The following is a 26,769-nucleotide window of genomic DNA, read 5'->3' as shown; positions in this document are numbered from 1 at the left end:
TTGGCTGCATTTTGCCACTTGCTGCCATTGGGCACCTGCCATCGGCCTCCAGGTTTGAGAAGGGACATTGCAAGTTTTTTGGGGGGGGTTCTTAGCAATCAAGCCAGACAGCCTCCTCCTGAACCAAATGCCCCAGGGGAACTTCAAAAGGGCAAATCTCAGCCCATAAGGTCGTTATTTTGTTTTTACATCCCTCTTCTCTCATGATCTCATGGAAAATGTGTCTGCACAGAGGGTTGCATGAGACCTGTTTGCACAGAGGCAGCCTTGGTTTGAGGCTTACCATCCTTCTGGGTATGGAACACGGCTAGCACCAGGATTTCCCCTGGGAATTTGCCGGTTTCGGTGTTTGCTTTAATTAAATTGGCACAGGATGGGGAGAAACAAGGACAGGTCGTCAGCTGAACAGCAAGCAGCAGTGCAGATAGGCCAGCCGCAGAGGCTGTCAGCTGTGTCTGACTCACTGCAAGGCACAGGCACGCACACTGCCCTGCTGTCAGCCAGCTCGGCAGCTTGCTAACAGATTTCATAGTCTGTTTTCCAAAACATTTAACACCGAGGGATCTTTTCAAGACCTTTCAATAATACCATCTAATTTCTTCATAGGACTGCTGAATACTGCATGGTGCCGCTCAGCAATTTTCTGCTTAACTGGCTGACTCCTCCAAGGGCGATGTGTTGCAACGTGAGATTGCAAGGTGGCTATAGAGAGGGCATCTTATTTTCTTGTTGTTGGAGGATTAGTTTGTCTGAAAATGCCCACAGAGTGTGACAGGAAGCAAAAAGAGGGCTGCTGATGGGTTGGTTTGGCTTAGCTGATAAGTCAAACAGTCAAAATAACACAAGAGCTAAAAATAGTATGTTTTGCTGGGTAAACAGAAAGATTCTGCTCTCCTAACCCCACACAGGTCAGGAGAAACAGCTGAAATGAAGCAATAATTTACATTAAGTGGAGCTCCACCAATTTTTCACATTCCCAATGAAATGTTTAGGGTAAAATGAGCTCATTTGCAGGGTGCAGCAGTGCTAACACTTCCCTCGTCTTTGATCAAGATGTGCCTGCATGATCTGATCACAGCTTCCACGACAAACCACCCTGGAAACACATCTGTTTGCGTCCCTCGTGCAGGGTCCAATCCTGCCTGCGTGCTCAGCCAGTCTGCAGCCTTCCCCTCTGTCTTTGCCATAACTAGGTCTGCTGTCCCAACGATCCCTGAGGAAGGAGAGCTACGGGGAAAGGAATGGAGGAATCCGAGTTTAAAACAGACAGATCTCTTCTACAAAGCGTGGAAAGGAGGTTTTCAGCATCTCCCCCGCTTGCCGACAGCACTGAATAAAACTCCACTCCAGATAATGGAACTTATATTTATTTAACAGTAACATATAGTATATAAATAGGGTAAATACTTTAAAATATACAATATATCACATTCGGACATTCGGTCAAAGAAAGGCAACTCTACATGTGTAGCTAAAACATTAACCAAAATAACAATGCACAGAGCAAAAAGCAGATGGTAGAAACACATCAGGTCTGGAGAACAGGAGCACACAAAGATTACAGTAGTACAAAATGCAACTCCTGGGCTGGCTACAGAGGGCAGGAACCACAGGAGCTCTCACATGATGCTTTCTGCGACAAACACCTGCCCCAGGAGGGTCCGGATGGGCCATACAGGTGCTTCCCACTCAGCTTTGCCCTCCTATCATACAGAGCCGGTTAGAGGAGGCAGGGAAGGAAGAGACGCCAGGATCCCACGGCAACGACGCTTGGGGGAACTCGCTGCACACGTCAGAAGCAGGAGACATACCCTGGGATATAAGGTACCAGCACCTCACAACCTGGTGCCAAGCATTAGCTGACGCTACAGGATTTCCAGCTTCACGAGCCGCACAGGTACCATAAACCCCAGGCAACAGCTGCCCCTTCAGATCAGAATCTGCAGACTTCTGAGCCCCCACCCCAAAGAACACCTAAATCATACATGCTGACCAGCACAGGGCATGACACCGTATGCAGAAACTAGGGTTTAATGTTTTGCTGAGCGCTGCAGGCCAGTCTGGCCATGCACGTGATCTGCAAACTGATTTGGGCTACAACCAGACTTGGAGAAGCAAATTCCTATCAGATCATGCACATCTATGCCGAGCGAGCCCAGCCGTGCTGCTCAGACCGTGGGTCAAACCAGCGGCTGACCCCACATCACTAAATCACCCACCAGCAAACAAACGTCACAAATGGTCAGTCCCCTCACCAGGACAGCCAGCAGCTTTCTAGCCACGTGCCATCCCTTTGCTTATCAAATACACTCACATCCCGCTCGGTCCACACCAACCGGAGAAACGGCACCGGCTCGTGACGAGGTGGCTCCCACAGCAGCCTGTCCCCTGCCAGGCAGCAGTCGTACCCCCCTAAGCTTCACAGCGGCCAAACCCTGCTCTTCCCTCCCTTCCGACCCAAGCCCACGTGCCAGCTGATGCAGCACCTCCCCCCCTGCCAGCCTGCTCTCGCAGTTATTTCCCTCTTGCTGGCCACAAGCAGGAAGAACTCCGGTCGTGGAGCCCACTGTGAACAAAACCTATTGTGCAATGCCGAGCCTGAGCCCTGCAGCTGAAGAAACTTCTCATGAGCATCCCCACATCGCCTCAGCAAGCCACCCCTGGTGGCAGGGCAGCCTGGCCTCTCCAGCAGCACGGGCTACGTCTGCCTCACTCCAAACCTAAATCCTTGTGAGAGCTGCTGCCTGCCCAAGGTCCTGCGAGGTTTAATGCAATGAAAAGAGGTGTGATGTGTCTTGCTACACATCCCTGGGCATCACAGTTAACTCCTTTAGGGACAGCCAAAGACGGTATCATCAGCTTTTCGTTTCCTCTAACTTGAAATATCTACAGCAAGTAAAAGCCACTCGCAGGCTGGGCCCATGAGGAAAACCCATCAAACGCTCCCCCGACAGCACGCTGCCACTGAGAGCCGAGGAGTGCTATCACATATATTCATACCAGAGGTGCAGAAGTGGTTTTGCCAGCCACAGCTCTCAGCCTGACGGAGGCTGTGATCCAGTGCTCACCAGCATTTCTCACCAAGTTCAGCTGTCCGGCTTGCAAATAATCGTAACCACCCCCATCTCCCTCCTCCATTTCACAAATGGATGCACTGCTCCCGTTCAGTTTACTGAACTTCAGCGCAGGATGCTAAACCCTTTCCATGTAGCTTTACCCTTGAGGATCAAAACAGGCTTGGAAGCCCACCCTTTTACCGCACCGCTGGGAAGGAAGCGAGGATAAAGCTGCAAGCCCTCGGGAAAGCCGCCCACACGCACTGTTGCTGTTGCTGCTGCTGCTCCTCTCCCAGCCCTGGGAAGCCACTAAACGCACTTGCTTTGCCCTCCAGTGTCCGCATCCAGCACTGCACCCCCCAAAAAGCCCAAGTGCTACTTCAAAAGCACGCAGAAAAGGCTTCATGTTCAGTTTTTGCCCCGCTAATTACAACTAAAGAGGTACAAAAGGTTTAAAGCAAGATAAGGGGGAGGCTAAAGACCCATATGAAAAAATTCTCATCAACACTAGAGCTTCTTCTGCTGACTGACACGACCCGACAGTGCACTATACAAGGGATTTTGGCAAATGCTGGCAACGGGCAGGGAGAATCCAGAAAAGCACCAGCCTGTCTGACCCCACAGGGCAAACTGCTTTTCAGGGACTACACAAAACCCTGTCACTTCCACACCTATTCCCAGCCCAGATACTCCTTGCAGGTGCCCTCACTTTGCTTAGCTAAACTCAGCCAAACTGTCATGGAAAGCAGACCAAATATTTCTCCCTGGGCAAAGCAAGATGGAAGCACCTTAAGTTTCCCCTCCAGTTTTCAAATTAAGGGCTTGGACCAGTATCCTCTAGGTTGCCAGACAATAAATCCCTGCCTAATTCAAGCTGGAAGGGCACAGCCTCTGCGACTAGTCCAGGAAAGCCACTATACACACCACTGGCACTAACCACAGGCCATGCTGAACTGGCTCCATTGGAGCAGCCCTGACTCCTGCCAGAAGCCAGCAACTTTGCCCACACCATGCTGAAATACTTGTGGGAACAGACCCTTCTCCTCTGCAATCTGTGCTTTCGATCCAACACCTCTTTTTGCAGTACAATGGGCACAAGCTTCTGCCCTGCGGTTCCTGTTTAAGAAGATGAAGCAGAGCTTACCAGAAGCAGAGCTTACCACACCGAGTCCTACAGAAAGGTAAGAGAGAAGTTGGTAGCTGTTAATGTAATACACGCGCGCGCGCTTTCTCACTTACTCAGGGTAAATTAAAGCAATGGCAGAATCAGAATATGAACTACAGCTATTTTCAGGTGGTTTATTTTCTGTCGATGCTTAGCTAGCTTGCAGCATGTACATGTGTCTGTATAGCAAGGGTGGTTTCGGTCAGCAGCTGTTCGAGAACAGCAATGTACTTCTGTGTTATCTTTCCCTGTCACTCGTTCCCCAGGTTAAAATAAGGTAAAGTTTCTCTCTCCCATGCACAAACTATAGAAATAAGTAAAATGAGAGTCACCTTGTGTTTGGGAACATTGCATAAGGTGTAAACTGGGGATATTTTCACTATCTGATCACTAAAAAAAGTTTTACAATCTTTAGGGGTCTCATTTTTAAATAATAAAAAAGTATGACAAAATAAAGGAAAGTACTTCAATAAAACTTGCAACTATTAAGTACAAACTATTTTTGACAAGATTTAGTAAGCGAAGCAGGACAGAAGCCTGCAGGTCAATGAATCCAGACTGAAATGCAACACAGACCACGATAAATTCAGCAGCATGACATCTAGAACTCAAGTAACAAACAGGTGATAGACATGATCCCTGAAAGAAAAATGAAATACCCAGCTGACAGCACCAGCCAGCAAACTTCAGAAACCGCCCCCCCCCCCCCCCCCCCAAACAGGTAGGAAACTGCTCCCCAAATTGATTAAATTATCCCAGTGTGGGGTTTCCAACCATCTAGAAATGAAAAAGTGTGGTTCAGTGTTTCTTAAAGGTTATTTGATGGGGGGGAAAATGAACCAGCTTATTTAAAGGGTTGTTCTTACTTGGCAGGAATTACTCAATGAAACTCCGATGTTCTTTAAAACCTATTTGCTTGATTCAGTTTTGCAGCAATCTGAACCTCCCACACTCCCACAAGCAACTGCCAGTTTCTTGACTCCTTGTCCCCAGTCTATTTCTGGTATAATTGGTATAAAAATCTTATTAGCAAAAATCTCAGCCATAAGGGGGGAATGGGAATGTGAGAGGCACTGCAAAAAAACAGCAAGTGAAAATAGATGCATGTGCCTGGCTGGGCAGAGGAAATGTGGCTGGACTGGTACAAGATCCTCTTCCAATTTACGGAGCCTTGTGCTCCTCACACAGTCTGCAAGGAGACCACACACAGGCATAAACGGGGCTTTCTGGGAAAATTAACATTGCATTCACAGTTCCCACCGGGAAAAATGATGGTCCCCAGAGCCGCCACCCTGAACGCAGCCTGGCACAGCGGCCAGGGGAGCCGCAGGGCTTCACCTTCCCTGCTGGCTTCCACGCGCAGAGGTGGCTGCACAGACAACGCTCGGTGTGTTCCCTGCAGCAACACGCTCCCAGGAAAGGTTCAGCTCTGCCCACATGCATCAAAGGTTAAGAACAGACCACGAGGACACCTGTACCCTCCTACTTCACCCAACTGTCCTTCCGAGCCTTAACTCCTTTTCAGCTACAAACCCAAGATTTGCTCATTTGAACCAAAGCTATTATTAAAAAAACCCCACAAATGCAAACATTTACCAAGAAAGGAAGAAAAGTTACAGTGAAATGAGGCCTTGTTATTGTCTTAAAGCAGGCAAGCCAGGAATTTCCTCGAGGAGGCTTGTCTGTTTTCAGTCCTGTTCCAATTGCCCGTCTGTCTATGCATCCTCCAAACTACCTAACATACCCTTGTCAACAAGGTGTGCTTTTAGTGTGTTGAAAATGTGGAGCTGTTGGTCCGGCCGCAAGGTTAAGAACTGCTGGATCAGTTTGCTTGGGTTAGGACCTCTGAAACACAAAAGCATCATTATCCATGAGGGACACTGCTAAATTGCAACGATCTCACAACTCAAAAGGCAATTTCATCAAAATAACAGACTTGTGAAGGAACGGGCAACATGGCCGTTACTCCCAGTTCTACCCAAGGAGCTTAACTCCATTTGAGATGCAGAAATGGATTCAAAAGACACAGGATGCCGAATTGTAAATAAAACCCAAACCCAACCCAATCTGTTTCAAGAGGGCTATACATCTTCCATTATCAGCAGATGCTCCCCCTCAAAAATCAAAGTAGCCACATAAAGACAGTTCCTCAACTCCTTCGGTACATCTTTTATGCACCTACACGCCTTCTTCCATGCCTGGCTACAGAATAATTGTTAATGCTACAAAATCAGATTTTTTTTCTCCTTTTTCAACTCTGGAAACCCTGCTCAACATTCACAGGGATGCAGAAGGGACATGGAGGAGTTTTAGAGGGAGTGGGATAAGAGACCTTGGGAAATGAGGGTTGTGTTTCCAGCTCTGCATGACCCAGCTAAAAGATGTTTCCCTTCTTCAAAGCCTCCATTTCCTCTCTCTTTGTCTTGTATTTTTAGCTGTTAATCTAACGGGGGTAACAACTGTCTCTCATTACAAGCCTGTACATCGCTTGAGTTCGACAGGGCCCCCAGACTTCACCGCCAAGCAATACGTACCTGATAAAGCTCGCGATGTACACGTTAACAAAGGTAGCCATCAGGTACTGACAGTCAAAGCGGTCCATGATACCTCCATGCCCTGGGATTGTGTTGGCAAAGTCCTGTGTGGAGCACAAGGGATTGCATTGAGCAGTTTCAAATGCCCATCACCTGCACTTGCTTAGGTACCTCTACACGTGACACTCACACCCTTGCCCTAATTATTCCCAGAAGGCAGAAGTCAGACTAAGAACACATTTTTGTTTAATCTTTCCCTGGTTTTAAAAGTTTCTCCTTTATGCAGGCTACCAGTGCCTCAGGGACATCAAGGCTTAACTCGGATCTGTCACTCAAAGGTCAAGGAAGGTTAATGTTTATCTCCTGCAATGCTGTCTTGCCTTTCAAGGCATTTTAACTGAACACAGACCGTTTATACGTAAAACCAGCCCGCAAGACATCAAGGGAAGCCTCAGATTACAAAATTTCCTGATTGGGTCTTTCTTCCTCTACCTCAAGTTCTGCACCAAAGCGGGGTTTAGAATATCACAACTGAAGTTTTGAGGTCTCTCCCCATTCAGTCAAAAAACCTAGATCCTGCTCCAGCATTTTATCTGTGACGAAACAAACCTCCCTTCCCAAAGCACCCAGCCTGCCACTCCTGGGAGCACAGGGTCTGCTGAGAGCGGGAGCAACCATTTGTGAAACGTAAATGACCTTCACCATCCTCACCTTGATTTTGAAGGCTCTCTTAAATCCACTAGCAAAGAAGCCTCCGAACGGCCCGATGAGGGAGGCAAAAGTAGACAGTGCGATGCTGTGGATTTGGAAGGGGTACATCCGGACTGTCTTCTGCAGAAAGAAAAACATGTCAGAGAGGGATTTTCAACAAGAATAGCACTGTCCACTGCTTGCCCCTCTTTCTCTGCTCCCCAGGCTTTAAGTCAGTTCGTTTTCAAGTGGGTTCATGTCCCGCCAGACCTGGGACAATTCCTTTGGGCCGTCCACCAACACGGAGCACCATTAAATTCCCCATTTTTCTGGCTTGTCCTGTTCCTTTGAAGACGATAAAAATAAAGCCCTGATCTCTCTTCTTCGTGTTCCTACCCCAATAAATAAGATCCAACAAACACAGAGAGTCCTACCCAGCCCACCACAGACTGCAGCACCAAGGGGATGTTGTATTCCTGCAGCTGGAACAGCTCGGACGGCTCACAGTCCACTGTGAAGCTGTTGGTGTCATTGTTGAACTCCACCGGACAGGTGAAGCACCGGTACCCAGACATCACGTAGGACAGCTTCAAGGAGAGAGAAAAAGAGATGCAGCAAGAGAAAACAGGATTAATATTTCCCTGAGCAATGTGGCAGAGACATTCTCAAGGGAAAAGGCCACTCAAGGAGGCAAGGTGAGGAGGGAGCCACACTCCCAGCTTCATTAAGGAGATTACTCTCCTGAGAAGCAGTAATTGGCTAAAGGCAAAGTAAGCGTTTTCATTCAGTGAGTGCATCTGTTCAGCAAGCAGTGATCACAGCCCCATACGCACGGGCCGAGACAGGCTGCACCACTTGGCTGAGAGGACAGAAACGGGCAGACACAGAGGTCATCAGAAAACCAGGTATGAATACTCCAAAAGCACTCAATTCCCCACGCAGCCCTCAGAACGAGGCGCAGCATTCATCCAGCAGGAGCCGAGAGAAAATTTCAAGGATAGTTATTGTCACGAACACATCACAGGGTGTAACAGGGACTCAAAACTTCCTCCAGTACTCTGCTCCAGCTGCAGTATCTGCACGCAGCCATGGACCAGTTCAGATCCTGGTCAGTCAGGAAAATGTGAAGTCTTTGACAAGAGCTGGGAGAGCTTAAAGCTTGACTGCATCTTTTAGACAAAATACCGTCACCCTACAAAGGGAAAAGACCAATGAAGTAAGCACCATGATTGCTACTTACCAGCAATCCAAACAAAACGGTGGCAAAAAATCCTCCAATAAAACCCTCCCAGGTCTTCTTTGGGGAGAGCTGCCAGAGAGAGAGGGGGGTAATTACAAACCGTACACTGCCGCACACCTACGCAGCCCTTCCTCACTCGCAAATTGCTGAGGCAAACGCAAGTTGGTGCCAACCACCAACAAATAAGAGTTTGGTCAGAAGCTGACACTGACACCTCAGTCTGTGATGGTTTGTTTGTTCATGGTTGGACGCGATGACCTTACAGGTCCTTTTCACTCTCATTGATTCCACGATTCCACAATTTAATTTTACAGCCTCAAAGGCTGGGATGCACACCAAGTTTAATCTGGAGGCTTGCTTCAGATCCATAACAAGCAACAAATCTGGAGATGAGGGAACACAGACTCAGACCCAAAGAAGCCAAAGCGTGTGCTTCATCCACCCAAGTGTTACCAACCTTGATGAGTGGCGTGCGGCCAAAGAAGAACCCGAACATGTACGCCATGATGTCATTGCAGATCACACAGGAAATTGGGACGATGAACCTAGATGGGCAAAGAATCAAACCATTGCAAAATGCCAAGATCAGACAACTCCAAGATTTAACTAAACGAGTGGTTGCTTCATAAGGTGCTTTGCAGTGCCATCACATCGTCTCCCCCTCCAGTGCAAGGCAAGGAGCAAGCAGGGAGCTCCTGGGGAGATCTGGGGGGTTACTCTAGTGCTCTGGACTAAACGGCCTGTTTTAAGCACATTTTCTTTTGCCACAAAAGACAGGCTGTTACATAGTCACCCCCTTTCCCCCCCGTGAAGTTGCATTTTTGCTGTAAGCAGGCAGCTCCCTAAGTACCCTGGGCTGGTTGCGACGCGCAGATGAACACGCTCTTAAATCAGCCACAATTAGTTCCCAGCCCTGCTGGTTTTTGGGAAGACCAAAGGGGCTTCTGCACAGCAGCTGGAGTAAGGTGGCAGGCTGCAGCCTCCTTCCTTTCACAGTGCTGCTTTTAACATGATGCTGGCAGCACTGCCCCAAATCAAGGGCAAGCAGCACTTTCCATCCAGTTGCTAGATGTGGGTATAAAGAGCATATATGCCCACATATACATAGGTGGGTATAAAGCATTTACACAGGCCTGATGCTGCCTGAAAAGTCCCTGCACCCCACAGCAACTGTCAAACGCTTCTTTACAACTCTCTATACTGCTCGAGTAGCACAAAGTAAGATCTAAGCACTGAGGTGTCACTCAATATTTTGCTTTCTATGCTGAACAGGTTGGTCCCTCACAGGAGGCACCTTTCTCCTTGGCCCTTTCTTTTTTTTAAAAGAAGTTTTAACTCAAAACACGGTCATTCATTTCAGGCTGCAGAAATCAAGGGAACTCAGAACACGCAGCAACTCACCATATCATTCCTTCAAACAGGTTGTGAATAATGAGGTGCGACTGGGTAACAACAATGAGCAACGTCACGTGGGTCCATCCAAACTGGAAGAGAAGACAGCATGCAGTCCAGCCTGCCCAGAGACACTGCCCGTACGCATCGCTGGCAGGAATCGGGTGCTGTTAGCTACCTCTCAGAGAGAGGCCAGCTCATGCACACGCGTGTTTCTAGCATGCACCTTCACTATGACAAACATCAAGAGTCACAAACAGCAGGGAACAGTCGCCCGTAGGAATTTACGGGCATGTTCTTCAGCTCAAGCCCAGAGGTGACCTTCAGTGGGAAGACTTCTGCTGGACCAATGCTCTTTAGCCTCCCCCTATCCCACACCTCTCACCCAGCCTTCTGACTGCATAAGAAGAGCAGAGAACAGTCAGGTACCCGAGCCATATCCCTACAGACCCAATATATTGAAAGTAAAACTAGCTGCATCGATGGGTCAAACACAAGCAACACCTTACTGATGTCTGAGAAAAGGACACAACCGACTAATCCTGGGGGCAATCTACCCTCAGTACAAGAGTCAAGTCGCCTTGTGCCGTCCTCGCAGCTTGCAGAAAGTTTAATCGCATCCACAAGTGCGGAGAGAAGAGAACATGTGTCTGCAGGGAAATTCAGTCAGAGCCAGCTTCCTAAAAAATACAGTCTGCTCACGGTAACTCTTCTTCCAGGCAGCATTACAATGCACAACCAGCACAGAAGCATCTACTGGCACACAGTCCTACACACATTTTCAAGCAGCCTACATTATTCCTTCTTCTGCCTCCAGCTGGGGCAGCCCGGCCCTGCCTTTAACCTTACCATGTAGAACTGGAGGCGATAGTGTTTCTTCACCAGACTCAAGACAAACATGCAGAAACCTGGTGAGACAGAAGAAAAGTAAACGGTGGGATTGTATCTTCAACAGTAAGAAATGCTTTTTTACAACAACATTGCACAGCTCCTGAGGATTTCGCTTGAGTAAAGCAGCAATGCAGAGTGGGAAAACTCACTATTTTGGAAGTCACAAAACACCACTGCCTACAAGCAACACTTGGAGAGATGAACAATCAAGCCTCGCTGTTCCACACAGCTCACAGAGGTTTTTTCTACAGAGCCTTATGCAAGAGATTTGCCATCACTACTCTAACCATGCAGCCAAGTTACAGCATCACCAAAGAGCACAGATAACTTGCTGCAGTTGCTACACTGGACACAATACCCAGGATGAGTAGTTCAAGGAGATTTCTTCCAGCCCAGACACGATTAACCAACGGAAAATGCGGTCTCTACCTGTCAAGTATAGGGCAAAAGAAATGAAGCGGTGGTATTTGCTGAGAATTCGCAGGGGCTCCTCTCTCTGAACCAGGGTGAAGAAATAATCTGTCACAGTCTCACCGTAGAAAAAGTAGTTTACGCAGAGCAGGAAGTACCTGTGAAGGATGCAGATGCTCGTTAGCGGGAACCCTAAAAGGCTTCCAAGGAAACACAGAAAGCGACTGATCCCTAAGGTCTTTACATTCCTCTGGTACACTGCGAACAGGCTTTCTTCAAGTGACAGCCAGAACTTCATTTCCCCCCGTTTAGAAATGTCACCTTCATTTAAACTAGTGGCTGTATCACTCGGCTCCCGCAGCTGGGGTTTGATTTTGGCCTTGTGGTGCACAAAGACCTTCTGCCTTTAGGCGGCACTCTTCAACTGGCCACCTTGGCCATCCCAAACGCACCTGCTCTGCGCTTCCTGAAAGCGTTGCTCCTGCCCCCTCCCCAGCCCCCGTCCCAACGTCCAGCCCTGCTTCACAACCACCTAAAAACTCCCACCCCACCCAAGCAACCACGTCCCATCTCTATGTGATGACTCCTGTCATCCTGTCAATGCTGTCCCTTGCACGGATCATGGGATTCAAATCTCTGCACTTCACTAACAACAGGACAAACTTCACCAATACGGGCTCTTTCAAGATACTGATCTATCAGTGGGGGCTTTTCCCTCACAAGAGTTGCTAACACACGACGCTTGTCAACACGCAGCAATCGCAGCATCTCTGGTTTGGAGGTAGCCAGATCCTCTTGCTGCCTGTCTGCAATGAGATGAAGTGTAACTGCTGCACACAAGCCTGGGGAGGGGAGCAGCCCCCCTACTCACCAGCTGAGCGTCCTGAACCAGGGTAGGTCATACGAGTGGTACACGTTATAGCCAATAGTGATAATCTCGTGGAAACATTTGATCTGGACACACATCACCTGCACAAAAAAAGACATCCAGAAGCTGTAATACATGTTGGTTAAACATCTCTCTCCTCAAGGAGATAAAAAACACGTGTGTGCAGAGCAAAAGGCACCTCAGCAGTCGCTATCAGGCTGGCAGGAGTCTCCTACTCCAACATGGGAAGCTCACCATATTGTTCTTCTCTCCCCTTTCCTCTGCAGGAGGTTTCTAACAACCCCTTGTTATTCGTTTCAGTTGCAGCCAAATGCTGACCCCCAGGGCAGGCAGTCACAGATTCCTTCCAGGTTTCCTCCACGGAGAGAGGAATCCAGCAAGCTGAGCGAGGACCTCTCAACTATGAGGCTCTGAGCTGCCCACCCCGGCGATGGTCCCAGCAACCTTCCCCCCGTTCGCTGTGACTGGCAGGGCATCTCTCTGGAGCACTTACTATTGTCATTAAGACCATGGGTCCCAAGTAGATGATGATGAAGAAGAAGGTAATCATTGCCAGCGTGAGGATGCCTCTTACCCACCAGTTCTTCCATCTAGGCCACAGAGAAGGAAAGACGTTAAGAGAAAGTCAAAACAAAGCAAGGAAGCGGGACAGCCCTGCTCTCTGCACATCACAGGAAGGAACCTGAGCCCTGGAAACCCCGAGTGTCCCTTCAGCGCTGCAGAGAGCCCGTGATCCACTGACGAAGGCCTGGTTGCAGCAGTTGCAAGGCTACAGTTCAGCTCAGTCTTCCCAGCTGTGAACCTCCCTAAATGCAGAAAGCATTAGCCAGGTGCAGAGCACCTCCACGGGCACTGGAATGGGACAGGAGAGCGTGTTTCTGTTCTGCTACAGGTTTCCCACACCACAGACAAGCCACATGCTAAGTTCAAATAAAATGGGCACCGTAGCCCTCTCTGCACCCTCTGCACGCAGGACATAGGCCCTGGGGTGCTGTACCCTCGCTGCTCTCCAACAGATCCTGCCTTGAGCCTCTCCCATGCTCACAGCACACCCAGGAGAGACACTTTCTCATGATATAAATAAGATGCTTTCCCCCCCAAGCAGTCGGTAGAGAACATTCCCAGTATGTGCTTAAATCTTGCCCTTATCAGCATGCTTTTCTCATGCATTCCTGAAGAAGTAGGTCACCCTAGCGGTTAAAAACCGCCACAGTTGAAATCTTTGAAGCTGAGAGTGCTGTCAAAACTAAACGCAACACCGTCCTGTCCCACCCAGGCCTCTTTTCACCTGCCAAGACCAAGCACGCTTGGAGGCGGCCCTCCCACAGCACTCCTCTGCCACCAGTCCCCTCCCACGCACACAGCCCTGAGCTGCTGCGCTCTGCTCTCCGTCCCAGCATCACTCTGCTCTCCGCCCCAGCATCGCTGTCCCAGCATCGCTGTCGTCATCTTTCCTGTCGCCTCAGGGGCGCCTTCCTGCCTGCACGCCAGGGAGGGAGAGCGCAGCGCTTCCGAGAGCAGCTTATTCAGGTTCCAGCAGCCCCCATGCCACGCTGCTGTGGCTAGGAAGGCCAGCTGTGGCTAGGAAGGCCAGCTGTGGCTAGGAAGGCCAGCTGTGGCTAGGAAGGCCGCAGTGAAGGCGCGGGGGCCCTGGCGGCAGTGAGAACACCACGCAGTGAGTGCTACCTTGAGGACAGGTTGGAGAGAGCTCTGTTCAAGACCTCTGGGGTGTCATCTGATGTCGGCACTGCGGGCGATCCTCCGAATTCGGATTTGCTTTCACTGTCTGACGCCGTCTCTCCATCCAGCTTGTTCTCAGACTCCGACTCCTGCAAGTTAGAGACAAAGAGCTTTACTAGACCCAGTGCTGGCGCTCTTCGAAGCAACTCAGACCAGCCCCCAGCTGTAACACGTACCACCGCTCTGCTTCTGCACGAGAGAAAGAGGAAAATAAAATATTCTGGGTATTACATGGGGTTATACCCATGAGAACCAACATCAAGTGGTTTAGGTGACACATGTGATGGGTTTTACTGTCCATCAGTCTCAGCAGCACCACAGAAAAGGATCTGTTCCCTCCAAACAGTTCAGGATGCCTCGCCGTTGATGAATAAGCATCTCCAAGTGCAGCATGTGCTTAAGGGACACAGACTTGTTAACAGGAATTTTTACAAGGTCTCCCAATCCCCAGGCAGATCTCCAAGTATGCAACACTGCCCAAATTAGAAAGAAAGGCCTCCAAGCAGACAGGTTCAAAGCTTCCAGACAGACTTTTTAAGTGCTGACTTTACATGCAGGCACTAAAAATAACACTGAGCCCATCCTCAAATAGCCGAAGAGGAAGAGCAAGGCTTATCGCTCAGGCCCAACCATCCTCTCTGGCCACAGAAGAAACTTGATGTACTGGAGAGAAATCCACGTGCCCTCCCCGCCCCTTGCACTGCTCCGGCACTTAGCTCAGAGCAAAGTCCTGTATTTAGGGGCCAAATAAATACAGGCGAGGCAGGAGGTTACCAAAGGTTCTGCAACAGGCCAGTGGTGGAAAAAGGATTACAAACCACCTCCTGGCTCCCAGGCAGCCCCATACCTTCTTCCCCAGTGGCAATTTTTCCTCCAGTCCAGCTCCTGAATACAGGATGAATCCAAACTTCCACATTTTGCCCTTCATTTCAGCGGCAGAGCTTCATCCCGCTCATCAGTCCTTGAAGCAAGGAAGGAAAACGCCACCCTCTGTGGAGCGCTCAGGCATCGGGCACGGCAGAGCCCATGTGTTTGGCCTCTGACCATGGGCTATTTTAAAACTCCCAGAAAAGAAGAGTGTGTTTGCAGGAAAGGCAAGGAGGGAGCCAAGCTGATAAACGCTGGGAGCTCTGCAAACAAAGCGACTTCATCCCTGTGGGCTCCCAGGCAGCGCTGCCCCACGCTCGGAGCAGGGGGACCCCCACCAAAACAAGCACCCACCGGCACTGGTTTGGTGTAACCAAATCGAGGCGTATTTGTAGTTCACTAGAGCAGTAAGACTTGAGCAGCTCCCTTAGTTAAAGCAGGAAGAGCTAATTACTCTCCAAGCTGTAATATATAAATGGCTGCAAGCCAGGTTCTTAAAAGAGGCGAGGACAGCGAAACATCGTCAGGTGGAGGCAGCTAAAAATACAACACTGCTGTCAGAGATTGCTTCCGGGAAGAGCGGCCATCGCACCCTGTGTCACCCATCCCTCACCTTGCCCCACACTCCCTTCTTTCCATTCCCATCGACTGGGAAGGAAGAGGAAAGCAAAATATAAACACCTCCCCCAGGCTTCTTTTTGTCGTTTGTTTTTTTTTAAAACTGTTTTTTTTAACCGACCTGTAATATCCACTTCTCCCTCGGACTTCAGAGAGATTTAGTGCCAGCCAGACACACAGGTCCGGGGCCCTGCTCTTGAGCAGGTTTGGGGAAAGCAGTGCACTGTTTGAAGCTACAGTCTGTGTTTCCCACTGCAGTGATTTCTCTATGCTTTCTCCAGGAAAAAAGACTTTCTGCACAATTCCCCTGTGAGCAATATAAATAACAGCGAAAAGCTTCAGCTCCAGCCTGACCAAACTCAGTTTCTCCTTCTGATCTTCTAGATTACATTTAGGAAACAGGAGCTTTGCTTCTCTTGTTGGACATTTCATTCTAAAAAAGAAAAATTAATGTGACTGATTCACATCAAATGGGCAAGGAAGTGCTTTGCCACTTGGGGCAACCGCCATCGTCTGTACAGGCTAAACCCCAAAACCTTCAGCAGGTTCCTAATGCAGCCCAAGTACCCATCATCTCAGGCAAGCCCCAGGCTCGCCAGCCACGCGATAAAAGCATTGAAACGAGGAAGCAGATCCAAGCCAGCATCCCAGCATCGTATTCCCCAAAGCGCTAACATTGCGAGGCTAATTGCAAAGCAGGCAAATTATTCCTTGCCTGTAGCCCAGAGGATCAGAAGTTTTGCAAAATGCTCAGAGACCAAAAGAAAGGGAAAGAGCACAGATGCCCTCCTCCCTTCTGCTCCTGGCCAAGAACGCAAGGATGAAAGCAACTGCGTAGCTCAAGAGACAGAGAAATGTGATGTCGCAACCGCGCTAATCTAACAGCTGCTGGGATGGACAGTCCCGATCGCTGCCATAGCCCAGCCGATGATTGCTTGCGCTAATTGCAAGACACTGACGCTGGAGCTAAATTGATGTAAAACCGTATCATCGGTTACCTGACCCACTGACTTTAGCGCAACGCCAAACCAAACCGCACGCTGCAAAGTGTTTTGGTCTCCAAGAGCAGCAGCCCAACGGCGCAAGCATCCCGCTGCTCCCCACTTCATCCTCAGCAGTGGGAATAGGAGAGGTTGTGCAACGGACATGCAATACCCACAGCTCCAACAAACATTGCCATGTTATTCCCAGAGGGTACAAAGACGGCAATCAAGAGGTTTGTCGAGATCAAGGGATGTCGTTAGGGTTCAACATTAAATGTAGGACTCATTCCTGCCACGTCTTGCTTGCTCAATTTAAGCCTGATGGGAGGTGGAAGAAAACATTTTCCCCAATGGAAAAAAATCACCAGTTAAAGTGAGGGCCAGCATACATTTTAACATCCTCACTTTGAAAATAACTGAGCAGCATCAGGAATGAGCTCTTCTCCCTACTCATCTCTCTCTGAAACCTAGGGTTGAGATTATATAGGACATTGTGCCAGATATAGGCTATGGAAAGGACTCAGTAATTGACACTATTTTTATACCCTTTATGCAAATTGCAACCACCAGCCTACAAATCACCCGTTTAAGCAGCTGAGAGGGATGCTAAATTACTTGTTTAAGCCTGAGCGTGATGCACCCTGGTCTGGGCTACTTAATCCAGCTGTGGCATTGCCTTGGCAACACCCTCCCGCACATTCCCGCTGCTATCTCACCAGTCCTCCAACCGAGCCAGACAGATCCCTGTCCCCGAAGGATAACCAGCAGACAGCAACGCTTCCCGCAAAGCCGCTTGCAGCAGCGAGCAGAGAGTGCAAAGTGGCACAGCCAACGGTGAGTGATGCTCGAGGGCTATGGCCAGTGAAAATGTAAGCGCATTACGGAGTCAGTGCTGCTGCAAGGAGTTTGTGACTGCAAGGGGCAGGTGCAAACTGTGTCCTGCAATGCCAGTACAACCAGCATTTCAGGGAAACTGGGTCTAATAGATGGCATTCTGTCACCAGTTCTGCTGCTCCCCTAAGAAACACCAGGCTTCTGATGCCTCTGCCGTGCTATTTTCTCATACTTCTGCCCTTGAAACAAAAGCCTGGAGAGACTCAGACTTGCAGCAAGTTAACCCAGAAATCGTGACTCATCCCCTTCCCAGCCACTGGAACGTATTCTCTCCTTTAGCCTTCCACAGACCCTTTTTTCTGTCTTTTTTTTGTTGTTGTTTAGATTCTTCCTAAAATCAAAGAAGATATTTAGCCACAGGCTGATCCACACAGACATCATCTCATCATGCCTGAACCAACTATGACTTCGAGGTAGCAACTAACACAGCACCACGTCCTCGCTGAACCAAATGAAAACGCAGCCCCACCACCTTCCAGCAATCCCACCACTTCCCACCAGTGCTCCTGCACCAGGACATAGCTGCCTCCGGCTGTATTTATTCCATATTCTCTTACCACACCTCTCCATCACCAGTTTTTCCTGTTAGTTCAGTTGTTGATATTCCCTGTGCCTCTCTCCTCCCAGGCAGGAGGAGGGCAGAGCACTCAGTGCAAGCCTGTGCCAGGATGCTGGCAATCTATGTACATGATGTGGAGCCGGGAAACAATTAAAACCCCTTAGGTTTTGTTTAAATTTTTTTTTTTTAAAAAAAAAAAAGGGCAAGCAAAGCAAACTTTCCCTCCACTTACCTTGGATTCTCGCTTTATTTCTCCGTTTCTTTCACAGGCTAAGCATTAAGCCTATTAAAATACAATCAGATGCAGTAGATTTACTGGCTTCTGTTACCAACATGCAGTTATTACATTGAAGAGCTCTTTTTTGTGCAAATCTGCCTGTCCAGCACCATAGGCAAGCCCAACACTCCTTCTTCAATGCATCACCTCGGTATCGAAGGCTTCTTAAAGAATCAAGGGAATATGTAATGAAGGAATAAAATCAAGATAGCAATGCACATTTTCTCCTAACTCATTCACTTCTACTAAAGGCACGATAAGAAGAAAGAGTAAAACCAACACATCTCTGCGAGGGCTGTTCCTCCTGACTGGTGAACCAGAGCAGAGGAAAAAAGCCAGATACCTACTTGCTTGTTAGGTTTGTGACAGCAGTAGATCTAAGCAACATCTGTGAACAAATATTTTATCACCCTAAAGAAAGATATAAGGAGAAACAAGAAACAACTTAACTCCTGCAAGCATGCAGTAAGAAATGCTCACATTTTAAAGGCTTTCTCGCAGCCGAAGCTGTGAGCGTTCGGTTTTTCGGCCCAAGTATCCATGACATGATCTCAGTTGTCATAGAAACAAGCTAGCTATCTCCCTGCCAAAATTTTTCTGCCCAATACAGAAATACAGTTAAGTATTCAATGCTGGTAGATTAAATCAGTTCAAGAAATCCCATTATTTATGCACCTTTCTTGAAGCAAGGCGCCGTTTTATTTAGACTTCCTGCCAGATTTTAACAAAAAGCTGTGACGGAAAATGCTAATACACCGCTACAGAGAAAAATATAGTTGCTTTTTCAGGCAATAAAACTGACAGCTGAACAACAGGGACCAACTGTACTAAAGCCTCTGCTATTCTCACCTCTGAGCACATTTGCAGGATCAAGGCCAATATAATTAGTCTAATGGATGCAAACCCAGTGGCTTCAGTTATGAAAATCTCAATGTTTTTCAAAAGTGGTTTTACTTCCTATGTCCGGGAAAACAGCCGTCTCCATCCCCCTCTCCCCCCACCCACCTCCCACAGCTGCTGTGCCACAGCCCGACCCACCTCAGACAGACCCACCAAGGTGACACCAAGGCAAAAAAATCATCCTGTTACTCCCTAATTTGAGGATATTCTCTTTTAGAGGTTCACAAGGTCAGAAGGGTGAAACAAGGGAGAAGTCTGGAGAGCATTAACACTAGAAGAAGCAAACAAGCGTCCAGGCTTGATTTGTACTAAGGTCCCCAAAAAGCACTGTTTTTTGGCAAGTGGGCACAAAACGGCACCACACATGTCCTGGTGCTGGTCTAGAGGAAAGTGCTTCTTGGGCTGTGAAGTTGTCTACAGGGCAATTCAATCCAAGTTTCTCGCGTGCCCCCATCAGGATATCCCACCAAGCTGGCATCTAGTGGTGGCTGCTTGATTTGTTGTCTCCAAAAAACCAACAAAGCTCACGTTTCATTGATGACATGGGACTCCCTTCCCTATCCCCAAAAAATTATTCCAGTTGAAAGCACGACCAGAAATTAGGGCATGCCTGAAAACAGAGACCGTTAGCAGGTAACATCACCAACAGCATAAACGTTTACACAGCGGCTGAAATAGCTACGAAAACTCCCCATTGCCATCTCACGTTCCCAAAGCCGCCTGCTTTGTTTTCAACACAAGCAAGCTCAGCTCGCCGGCGGGATGTGCTCGGAGGTATGCATTGTTTGCATTTAGCAGAACAACAGCCTGATACAAGAGCCTGATCTCAGTGTCAGCAACTATGATTCACGCGAAATCACATAGCCCTGTGACTCACTCGGCACAAGTTCATCCTCTGCCCGGCCCCCAACACAGCACCCACTCCGGGGTCTGTTTATGCCAGGAAACCACGGAGGTAAACGCATCAGGCTCCAAGTGCTTTCAAGAAGCTATTGTACACAAAGAGCACAAAAACAGGTTGCTGGTTCTGGCATTCCCCCAAGATTTCCTACTGCAAAGAAAGCAACCTGCCTCCCCCTCCGAAACACGTGATGGAGATGTTTTGGTGATCGCCTCCAGTGCTGGGTTCTCCGGGATCTAACCGGCATTCCCCTGCTCTCGTGGCACCTACCGAACCGGCACACCGTGCTGTCCCTGTGGAGACAAAGAAACACGTACGGAAACAAGAAAGCAACGCTCCCGAGAGCCTCTTGGAACTGCTGTCTGGAAGAGGCTGCCCCAGCACGATTCTGCGCAGACATTTCGAGCTGTTGTTATTTGGAAGAGCTGTGAGAAACGAGAGGGAGAGCAAACAGCTCGGCAGCAACGGGTACACTATTTGCATTGGAAGGTTAGTGCAGGAAAAGTCTATTTTTGTCCCCCAAAACGACAGCTTGCATCACGTTGAGGCCAATGGCTTCTGACCCTCGGTTCTGCTCGTGTTACACGTATTTTTCCAAAACCTAATCGGAAAAAAAAAATCTCACCAGTCTATTTAACTTTCTGACTATAAGGTGGTACCACAAGCTTCTTTACCAGTCAATCTCGTTGGATTTATCAAGGAAACTAATTGGAACTAATCAAGGAAAGGCGCCATGCAGGACTTGGGCCAGTATGTTTGGATGTTACACCGATGAACCCAAACTGGCAGCTTTCTGAAGTCCCAGCTATCGCAAACCTACAGACTACCACACAACTTGTTCTAAAGAGAAATCTGCGAATCTTCATGGTCCTTTACAATCCTGGAAACCAGGGTTCAGAGAAAACTCAAGTGAAGCAGATCACCAGGAGGGACACATGCTAACACAGACCACATTTTCGGGGAAAACAACAGAGCCACTGACAGTGTCATCATTTCTGTCCCAAATTCCTGCAGATGTGTCCTGGCCAATACAAAGACAAGTGGCGGTATCCTTTTCCTTCAGAAAGGAAGTACAGATCTGCTTGGAAACACTGCATCTTCACCGAGGTTGGCTTCCTAAGGGTTTTATCTCCCAGGGTAGTCTACACCTGGTGCACATCACTGCTCATTAAAAGCAGGCAGGGGGATAAAATGGTTTTCTTGCCACCTAATGTGTGTCACCTGGTTGACAATGAAATCAGTCCTCGGTTTTTCTCTGTGCTGGGAAGAGAAACGCAAACACCTCATCACGACTTCCTGCTGCTCAGCACCAAACACCCCTCGATCCATGGGAATCCCCCCCATCACATCACCGCCAGCACGCGGCTTCGGAACTGCAAGCAGAGACACCGTGTATAAATCAGCTCGTCTGAGCGCTGAGCAAGAGCCCCGACCTCAACGTGCAACGGGGGGGGGGGGGTCAAAGACGGCACAAGTATCCATCGGGAGCTGCGGACATGCCACGGCCTCCCTCCAACACGCTGCCCTACACTGACCTCACGGTACACAGCAATGAGAGAGTATCGGGAGTGAGGACAGACTGCTGGAGCAGCAAGAGGGAGCTCGGTAAGAAGCTCCTAGATCCACTAAGATCCCAGCAGGAACACTTCAGAAACCAGGTCAGCCATCTGCCTGGAGGGAACAGCGACTTGCAGATACTGCCAAGAGAGACATTCTCTTGTGTAGCCCTCCGGACCAGACAGAAATAAATCCAGGCATTAAATAAGGATAGGAAACAGATGCCAGCTCTCACCCACCCAAAGGGCTGAGGAATGGGAAAGCAGCGTGCACCTGGGGGGCTTAACCTCAGCATCGAGAGGCTCCGTGCTTGCTCTGCCATGCACGAGTGCTGCACACAGCTCCATGCAGAGTGGGAAGGAAAGGACCTCCTCACAGCCCGAGGCAGAGTCATCCAACCCTTAACATGACAAAAATCTTCCCAGGATCAAACTTTTCCAGCATCACCAGAAACGAGCAAGGGAAACGGGCAGTTCAATGGAGACCCCACACATTTTGCAAAGAGGAGCAGCGGGCAAGTCAAACGCCATCCCAAGGAAACGATGAGCAGCCTGCAGCTCTTTCATCAGCTGCAGGGCAGGCCAGAACCTGGCGAAGGTATTAAATCCAACAGCCGGTTGTAATGAGCTCCATTAGAAACGCGGTCAGTCCAACTTCTCGTTGCCACAACTAAGAGTACAGCTAACGGTGCGCTCCTGTTGGCAGGCACGCACGAAGCCGAGCACCAAACAGCAAGGAAGGCTGAAACGTATCCGCACATCGGACCCGAGATTGCCAGCATCTATCAAAAATAAATGAGGCTCATGCTTCAGCAGAAGCCAAGCAAACCGACGCTTGGTATCAAGCCTAAAATAATATTAAGAGCTATTAAAAAAATAAGCCTTTGGCATGGGGCTGGAAGCGGACTTGTACTTCTGCCTCTCTTAATCGTGGATGAAGATGAAGAGAGACATTACTGCGGTGCTTTATTGGTTTTGGTGCTACAAGAACCTCGTCTTGTTACCACCAACTCCCAGCTCCTAGGAGCTCTCCTGTGACCTGGGAAGTAACAGGATTTGAAACTGCCTAAACCTTCAGAGTGCCTGCGCTGTTATTCCTTTACGTCCTGCGCCCTCTCCTAAGCTGAGCACCAAACTCGGAGCTGCTGTGTCCTTTCCAGCACACACATGGCAGCCGCACACACCTACCCTTCCCCCTCCCAAGCAGACCTAAGGGGCAGCTGTCAGCATGAGTGTTCAAACACTTACTTAGCTCAACATCTTCAGAGCACTTCAGATTGCTAGGGAAGTCTTGCAAAATGCCTGGAAGCACAAGAAATCATGAGGCTTGGAAGCCAGGGCCTTTCACTTTTTGTACCACGCGATACAGATGTGGCCAGATAAAAAGTCACATCATCAGTCCACCGCAAAACCGGGCTGGAAAGAAGAGCAGCCCTCATCACGGGGGTAGCAAACTCACTGCAGGATCCTCCTTAAGTATGGAAACACTGCACCCTCGCACACTTCACATCTGCTCTTCCAGGCCTTGTATCAGCGAAGCAATGCTCCTGTGATCACCGTCACCCCTCCTCCCGTAGGAAATCAGCTGCTGTGGGTGCAACAAGGTGCCAAACACTGCACAGTGGTAAAATCCACCTGCATGGGCTTGCACAAAAAGGTCTGCCAGGCACAGCAGCGGCAGGGACCGCTTCCATTTGCTCTTGCAGCTGCCACCTCTCTTAAAAGGGACAGTATTTTCCAGAAAGACACTGAGCGCCAGTGAGAAAGGGGTTGGCAAACAAAGCCACAAGTGATGCAGGGGTGTGATCTGCAGTCCTGATAATCCAGCCTCTAAATAAAGCTGCCCTCCTCCCCTTCCCTGGGACTAGGCCACGGGATGTCTGAGCTCCCTCTGATTTCAGACAACTACTAGTGCAACGTCCTAGCAAAAGGACGGAAAAGAAAAAACCCCGCTGTCCTCGCTGTCGAGTCGCACAAAGTACAAACCACTGCTGAGAAACCACCTTAAGATCCCATTACACCAGCAGAAGTGTTCCAGAGCTCTGCAGTCATCATGAAACAATTTCCTTTTGCACTTTTCCTGTTCTCTTTGGAAGCAGGAAGAGAAAACACGACTTAATGGGATGCAACACAGGAGAGAAAGCATTGCCCTCTGGTTTTAGATAGTGAATATCTACAAAGCAAAGGAACAAGTCTACAAAGACCAAGGGAGAACGGGATCTGTAAGGTAACAAGAAACTGGAACTTGTTCCAAGCATCTAATCTCAGGTATCTAAACACTAACAGCAACAGTTAACAGCACTGAAGTCCTCTGGGCTAAGAAAATGGGTACCAAGCACGAAGAACATCAGGGCAAGTTTCCCTGTTTTTTTCACTGGAGCGATCAGGGGGCATTCACTGATCAGAGTAAACAGATGTTGCCTTGTTTCCCTTTGAGACGAAGATTGTGTTGCACAACAGTTTTAACAGAAATCGATTTTAAAATGTTCTGGCACGACAGTCTCAACTGAAGCAGCACAGTTTCAGCTGTAAGCACTGCCGTGTGCTGGGGGGAGGAAAACACCAAAGCCACGACACTGTGCGAGGGTTAGAGGAGCAGAAAGTGAAACCAGCCTCTCTCTTTCCGTTATCAAAACGGCAAAAGGAACAATTCCACAATACAACTTCCCAGGTCCGATCTTAAGACCAGCCTCGATGTTGACATCTCATTTTAACTCATTTCTTTTAATACTCCGAGCGCTCTTTTCAGAAGACACAAAGCTTTCTGGAGATCACAATATGTGCTGCTAAATTATTTTTCCTGGCCAGGCTAACTGAATGACAAAGCAGAAATGGGAATCTCCCCTCTCAACAGCAATACCTGCAGGCAACGCACTGGGCAAGCTAAGACCACCGATAAATAAGACATGCATGAGCAATTCCGCTGCGTTGGCTTTATGCTGATGTGATTCCCAGGCTCTGCCAGGCGTTTCCTGAGCGCTAAAAACACAACAGTTTGGTCTCAGGAGGAAAGAAAAATCTGCTGCTGAGGTCTGCTGCCACAGAAAGCATGACACTGTAGGGTTTCACTAATAGCAGGATTACTGTTACCAGGTAACCTCCTACCAGGCTTGATTTTAACAGTTTGGGGAAATTCTCTGCCTCCTGGAACTGCTTCGTATTGGTCAGAGACATCAGGTTCAGGACCTCAGAGGAGCTGTTCTACACTGCTTGGAAACATCTTTTCTTTTTTTTTTTTTTTTTTTCTCTCTCACAATTCATTTGAACCGCTTTGGGATGAGCAGTATGACACAAATGTTCTCTCTCTCTAGGATGAACACTTCCAGTCACTGACTCAAAGGTAGTATTAGAGCAGCCCTTCAGAAGGCTCATTATATGTAAAAAGCTTATTTGCCTGGAGATAAGAAAATTGCACTCAAAATAGCGGCCTTCTTTAGGAACACAACACAAGTAGCAAGATCACAGCTTGGCCGAGGGAGTTTGTTTGCACATTGGTCAAGGAGGGCTAGTCCTTCCAGGCTGCTGAGGGACGCCTTCCAACTCCCAAAGTTCTGGAATATAAATGTCCCTGAAGATTTTCTGCTGCAAATTAAATTCCAGCTGAGACAAACGTATTTACGTAGAGAGTAACAGCTGTGCCCTGTGCAAAACAACAACAGAACAGGAGCCATCTTACCGCTCTCTTAGTAGAGGTCAGTAAATCTGCTGTCAGATTTATGCAGCTTCACGCAAACTATGAAAAAGGCAGAAACTTCAGACCCACATCAAGGTAGCCCGCTCTCGGCGCTGCCAGCGCTTTCTGCCCCAGATCCCTCTCTAATCACATCAGAACAACAAAGCTTCCTCCAACCCGACCACGCAGCTCCTAGCGGGCGTTAAACCGGCATCGAAACCAGCACGGAACACGACACTTAAATCGCAAAAGACAGTTTTGCCTGATGATTTCGTGCTCTTCTGAGTCGCGTACTTCACGCATTACCCCGGGACACACGAGTACGATGCCATGAAGGGCAAACGCAGAGCACAGGGTCACCCCCAAGACACGCGTGTTACACACCAGCGCGGCCACGGGCCACTTCACCCTCCAGCTTCTGCTCTCTGCGACCCTGCGAACATTGTTTATAAAGTTTTTCTTGGCTGCTTATTCCTCCCAGTCCTTCACTCTTTGGGGAGGCACAGGAGTAAAGATGCCAAAGGCGACGGCGAAGCGACCGCCAAGCACGGAGCATCCACCGGGCTGGGCTGGGAACGGAACAGCACAGACGTTACGGGAGGCACCGGCCAGGTTTTCCTTTCGCGGCTCTTCTTCAGAAAAACCGTTAAACCCCGATAAACCACCGGCGGGGCGCTCGGGGGTGAGGTGGGAGATGCCCAAGTCCCTCCTGAGGGAACCGGCGGGGCCTGCGACCCCCACCACCTGAGGCGCCCATATCGCGCTCCCACCAGCGGGCCCGGGTGTCCGGCCACGGACAGCTGCTCCCCCCGGGGCCGGGCTCTGCCCGCCGGGGGCCGCTTTGGGGCTGCCGGGGACCCCCCCTCACACACACACCCCCACCCCCACACACCGCGGTGCGGGCCAAGACGCGGCGGGCCCGCTGAGGAGGAGGAGGAGGAGGAGGAGGAGGCGGCGGCGGCGGGTCCCCCCGCGCCCCCACGGGCCGCGCAGCCAGCCCCCCGCCCCCCAGCCCTCACCCCACCTTCTCCTCGGCCTCCCGCGCCCCGCCGGGCTCCCGGCCGAGCCGCTGCCGCAGCTCGCTCATAGCGGCCCCGCTCCCGCGGCCGCCGCGCTCCGCCGCCGCCACTGCCACTGCCGCCAGGGGGCGGGGGAGCGCAGAGCGGCACCGCCGCCGCCCAATCAGCGGCGGAGGATGCGTGCGGGGGCGGGGTTTAACCCCAGCCTGGTTCCGCCCAGGTGTACCCGGATGTGCGCCCGCCGGCGCCATGATGGGCGAGCGCAAATCGCCGGGGCGGGGGGTGGGGCGCAGCCCTTGGCGATCGGGAAAGCCCCGCGCGCGGGAAGCTCAGGGGTGACGGATGTGCGTGAAAGGGGAGATGGCGCTGGGTTTCACTCAGGCCTGCAGTTCCTGCCGGGGGAGGGGCGCGCCGAGCAGCCCCTGCGGACAGGCCCCGGGGGGCAGCGGCCCCAGCGCCCTTCCCCGCCGCCTCAGCCGGGGCCCCCACCCCCTCTGCGCCCCGCTGGCCATCG

At 49.8% G+C, this 26,769-nt stretch overlaps 1 protein-coding gene across 2 annotated transcripts; it reads right to left on the bottom strand.

The window, feature by feature from the left end:
- Window positions 1–1,351: 1,351 nt before the first annotated feature.
- Window positions 1,352–26,521, bottom strand: CDS2 (CDP-diacylglycerol synthase 2). Of its 2 annotated transcripts, none has more exons than XM_055696095.1 (13): window positions 26,261–26,521; window positions 13,955–14,097; window positions 12,762–12,858; window positions 12,251–12,348; window positions 11,398–11,537; window positions 10,927–10,985; window positions 10,087–10,169; window positions 9,143–9,230; window positions 8,686–8,754; window positions 7,880–8,032; window positions 7,467–7,586; window positions 6,756–6,859; window positions 1,352–6,066 (listed from the first exon to the last, which is right to left on the bottom strand). In XM_055696095.1, exons 1-13 carry the CDS (start codon window positions 26,504–26,506, stop codon window positions 5,937–5,939), a joined length of 1,530 nt encoding a protein of 509 aa, XP_055552070.1. In that variant the 5' UTR covers window positions 26,507–26,521; the 3' UTR covers window positions 1,352–5,936. The 2 variants fall into 2 exon arrangements, with proteins under 2 accessions (XP_055552070.1, XP_055552071.1); XM_055696096.1 differs by lacking the exon at window positions 26,261–26,521 and adding an exon at window positions 15,615–15,636.
- Between the last annotated feature and the right edge of the window lie 248 nt (window positions 26,522–26,769).

The sequence above is a fragment of the Falco cherrug genome, chromosome 18 (genome assembly GCF_023634085.1).
Source record: "Falco cherrug isolate bFalChe1 chromosome 18, bFalChe1.pri, whole genome shotgun sequence".
Classification (NCBI taxonomy): domain Eukaryota; kingdom Metazoa; phylum Chordata; class Aves; order Falconiformes; family Falconidae; genus Falco; species Falco cherrug.
Note: the sequence above shows the minus strand (reverse complement) of the source record. Positions and strands in the feature narration are given on the sequence as shown.

Bases quoted from the DNA above. Each gene is read 5' to 3' on its own strand.
- CDS2 (XM_055696095.1), bottom strand. From the start codon at position 26,506: ATGGCGCCGGCGGGCGCACATCCGGGTACACCTGGGCGGAACCAGGCT. The intron at 11,538-12,250 runs GTGAGTAGGGGG...CATCCTTCACAG, and splicing joins TGGTTCAGGACGCTCAGCTG to GTACTTCCTGCTCTGCGTAA. The intron at 6,067-6,755 runs GTACGTATTGCT...TTTGTGTTTCAG, and splicing joins TACATCGCGAGCTTTATCAG to AGGTCCTAACCCAAGCAAAC.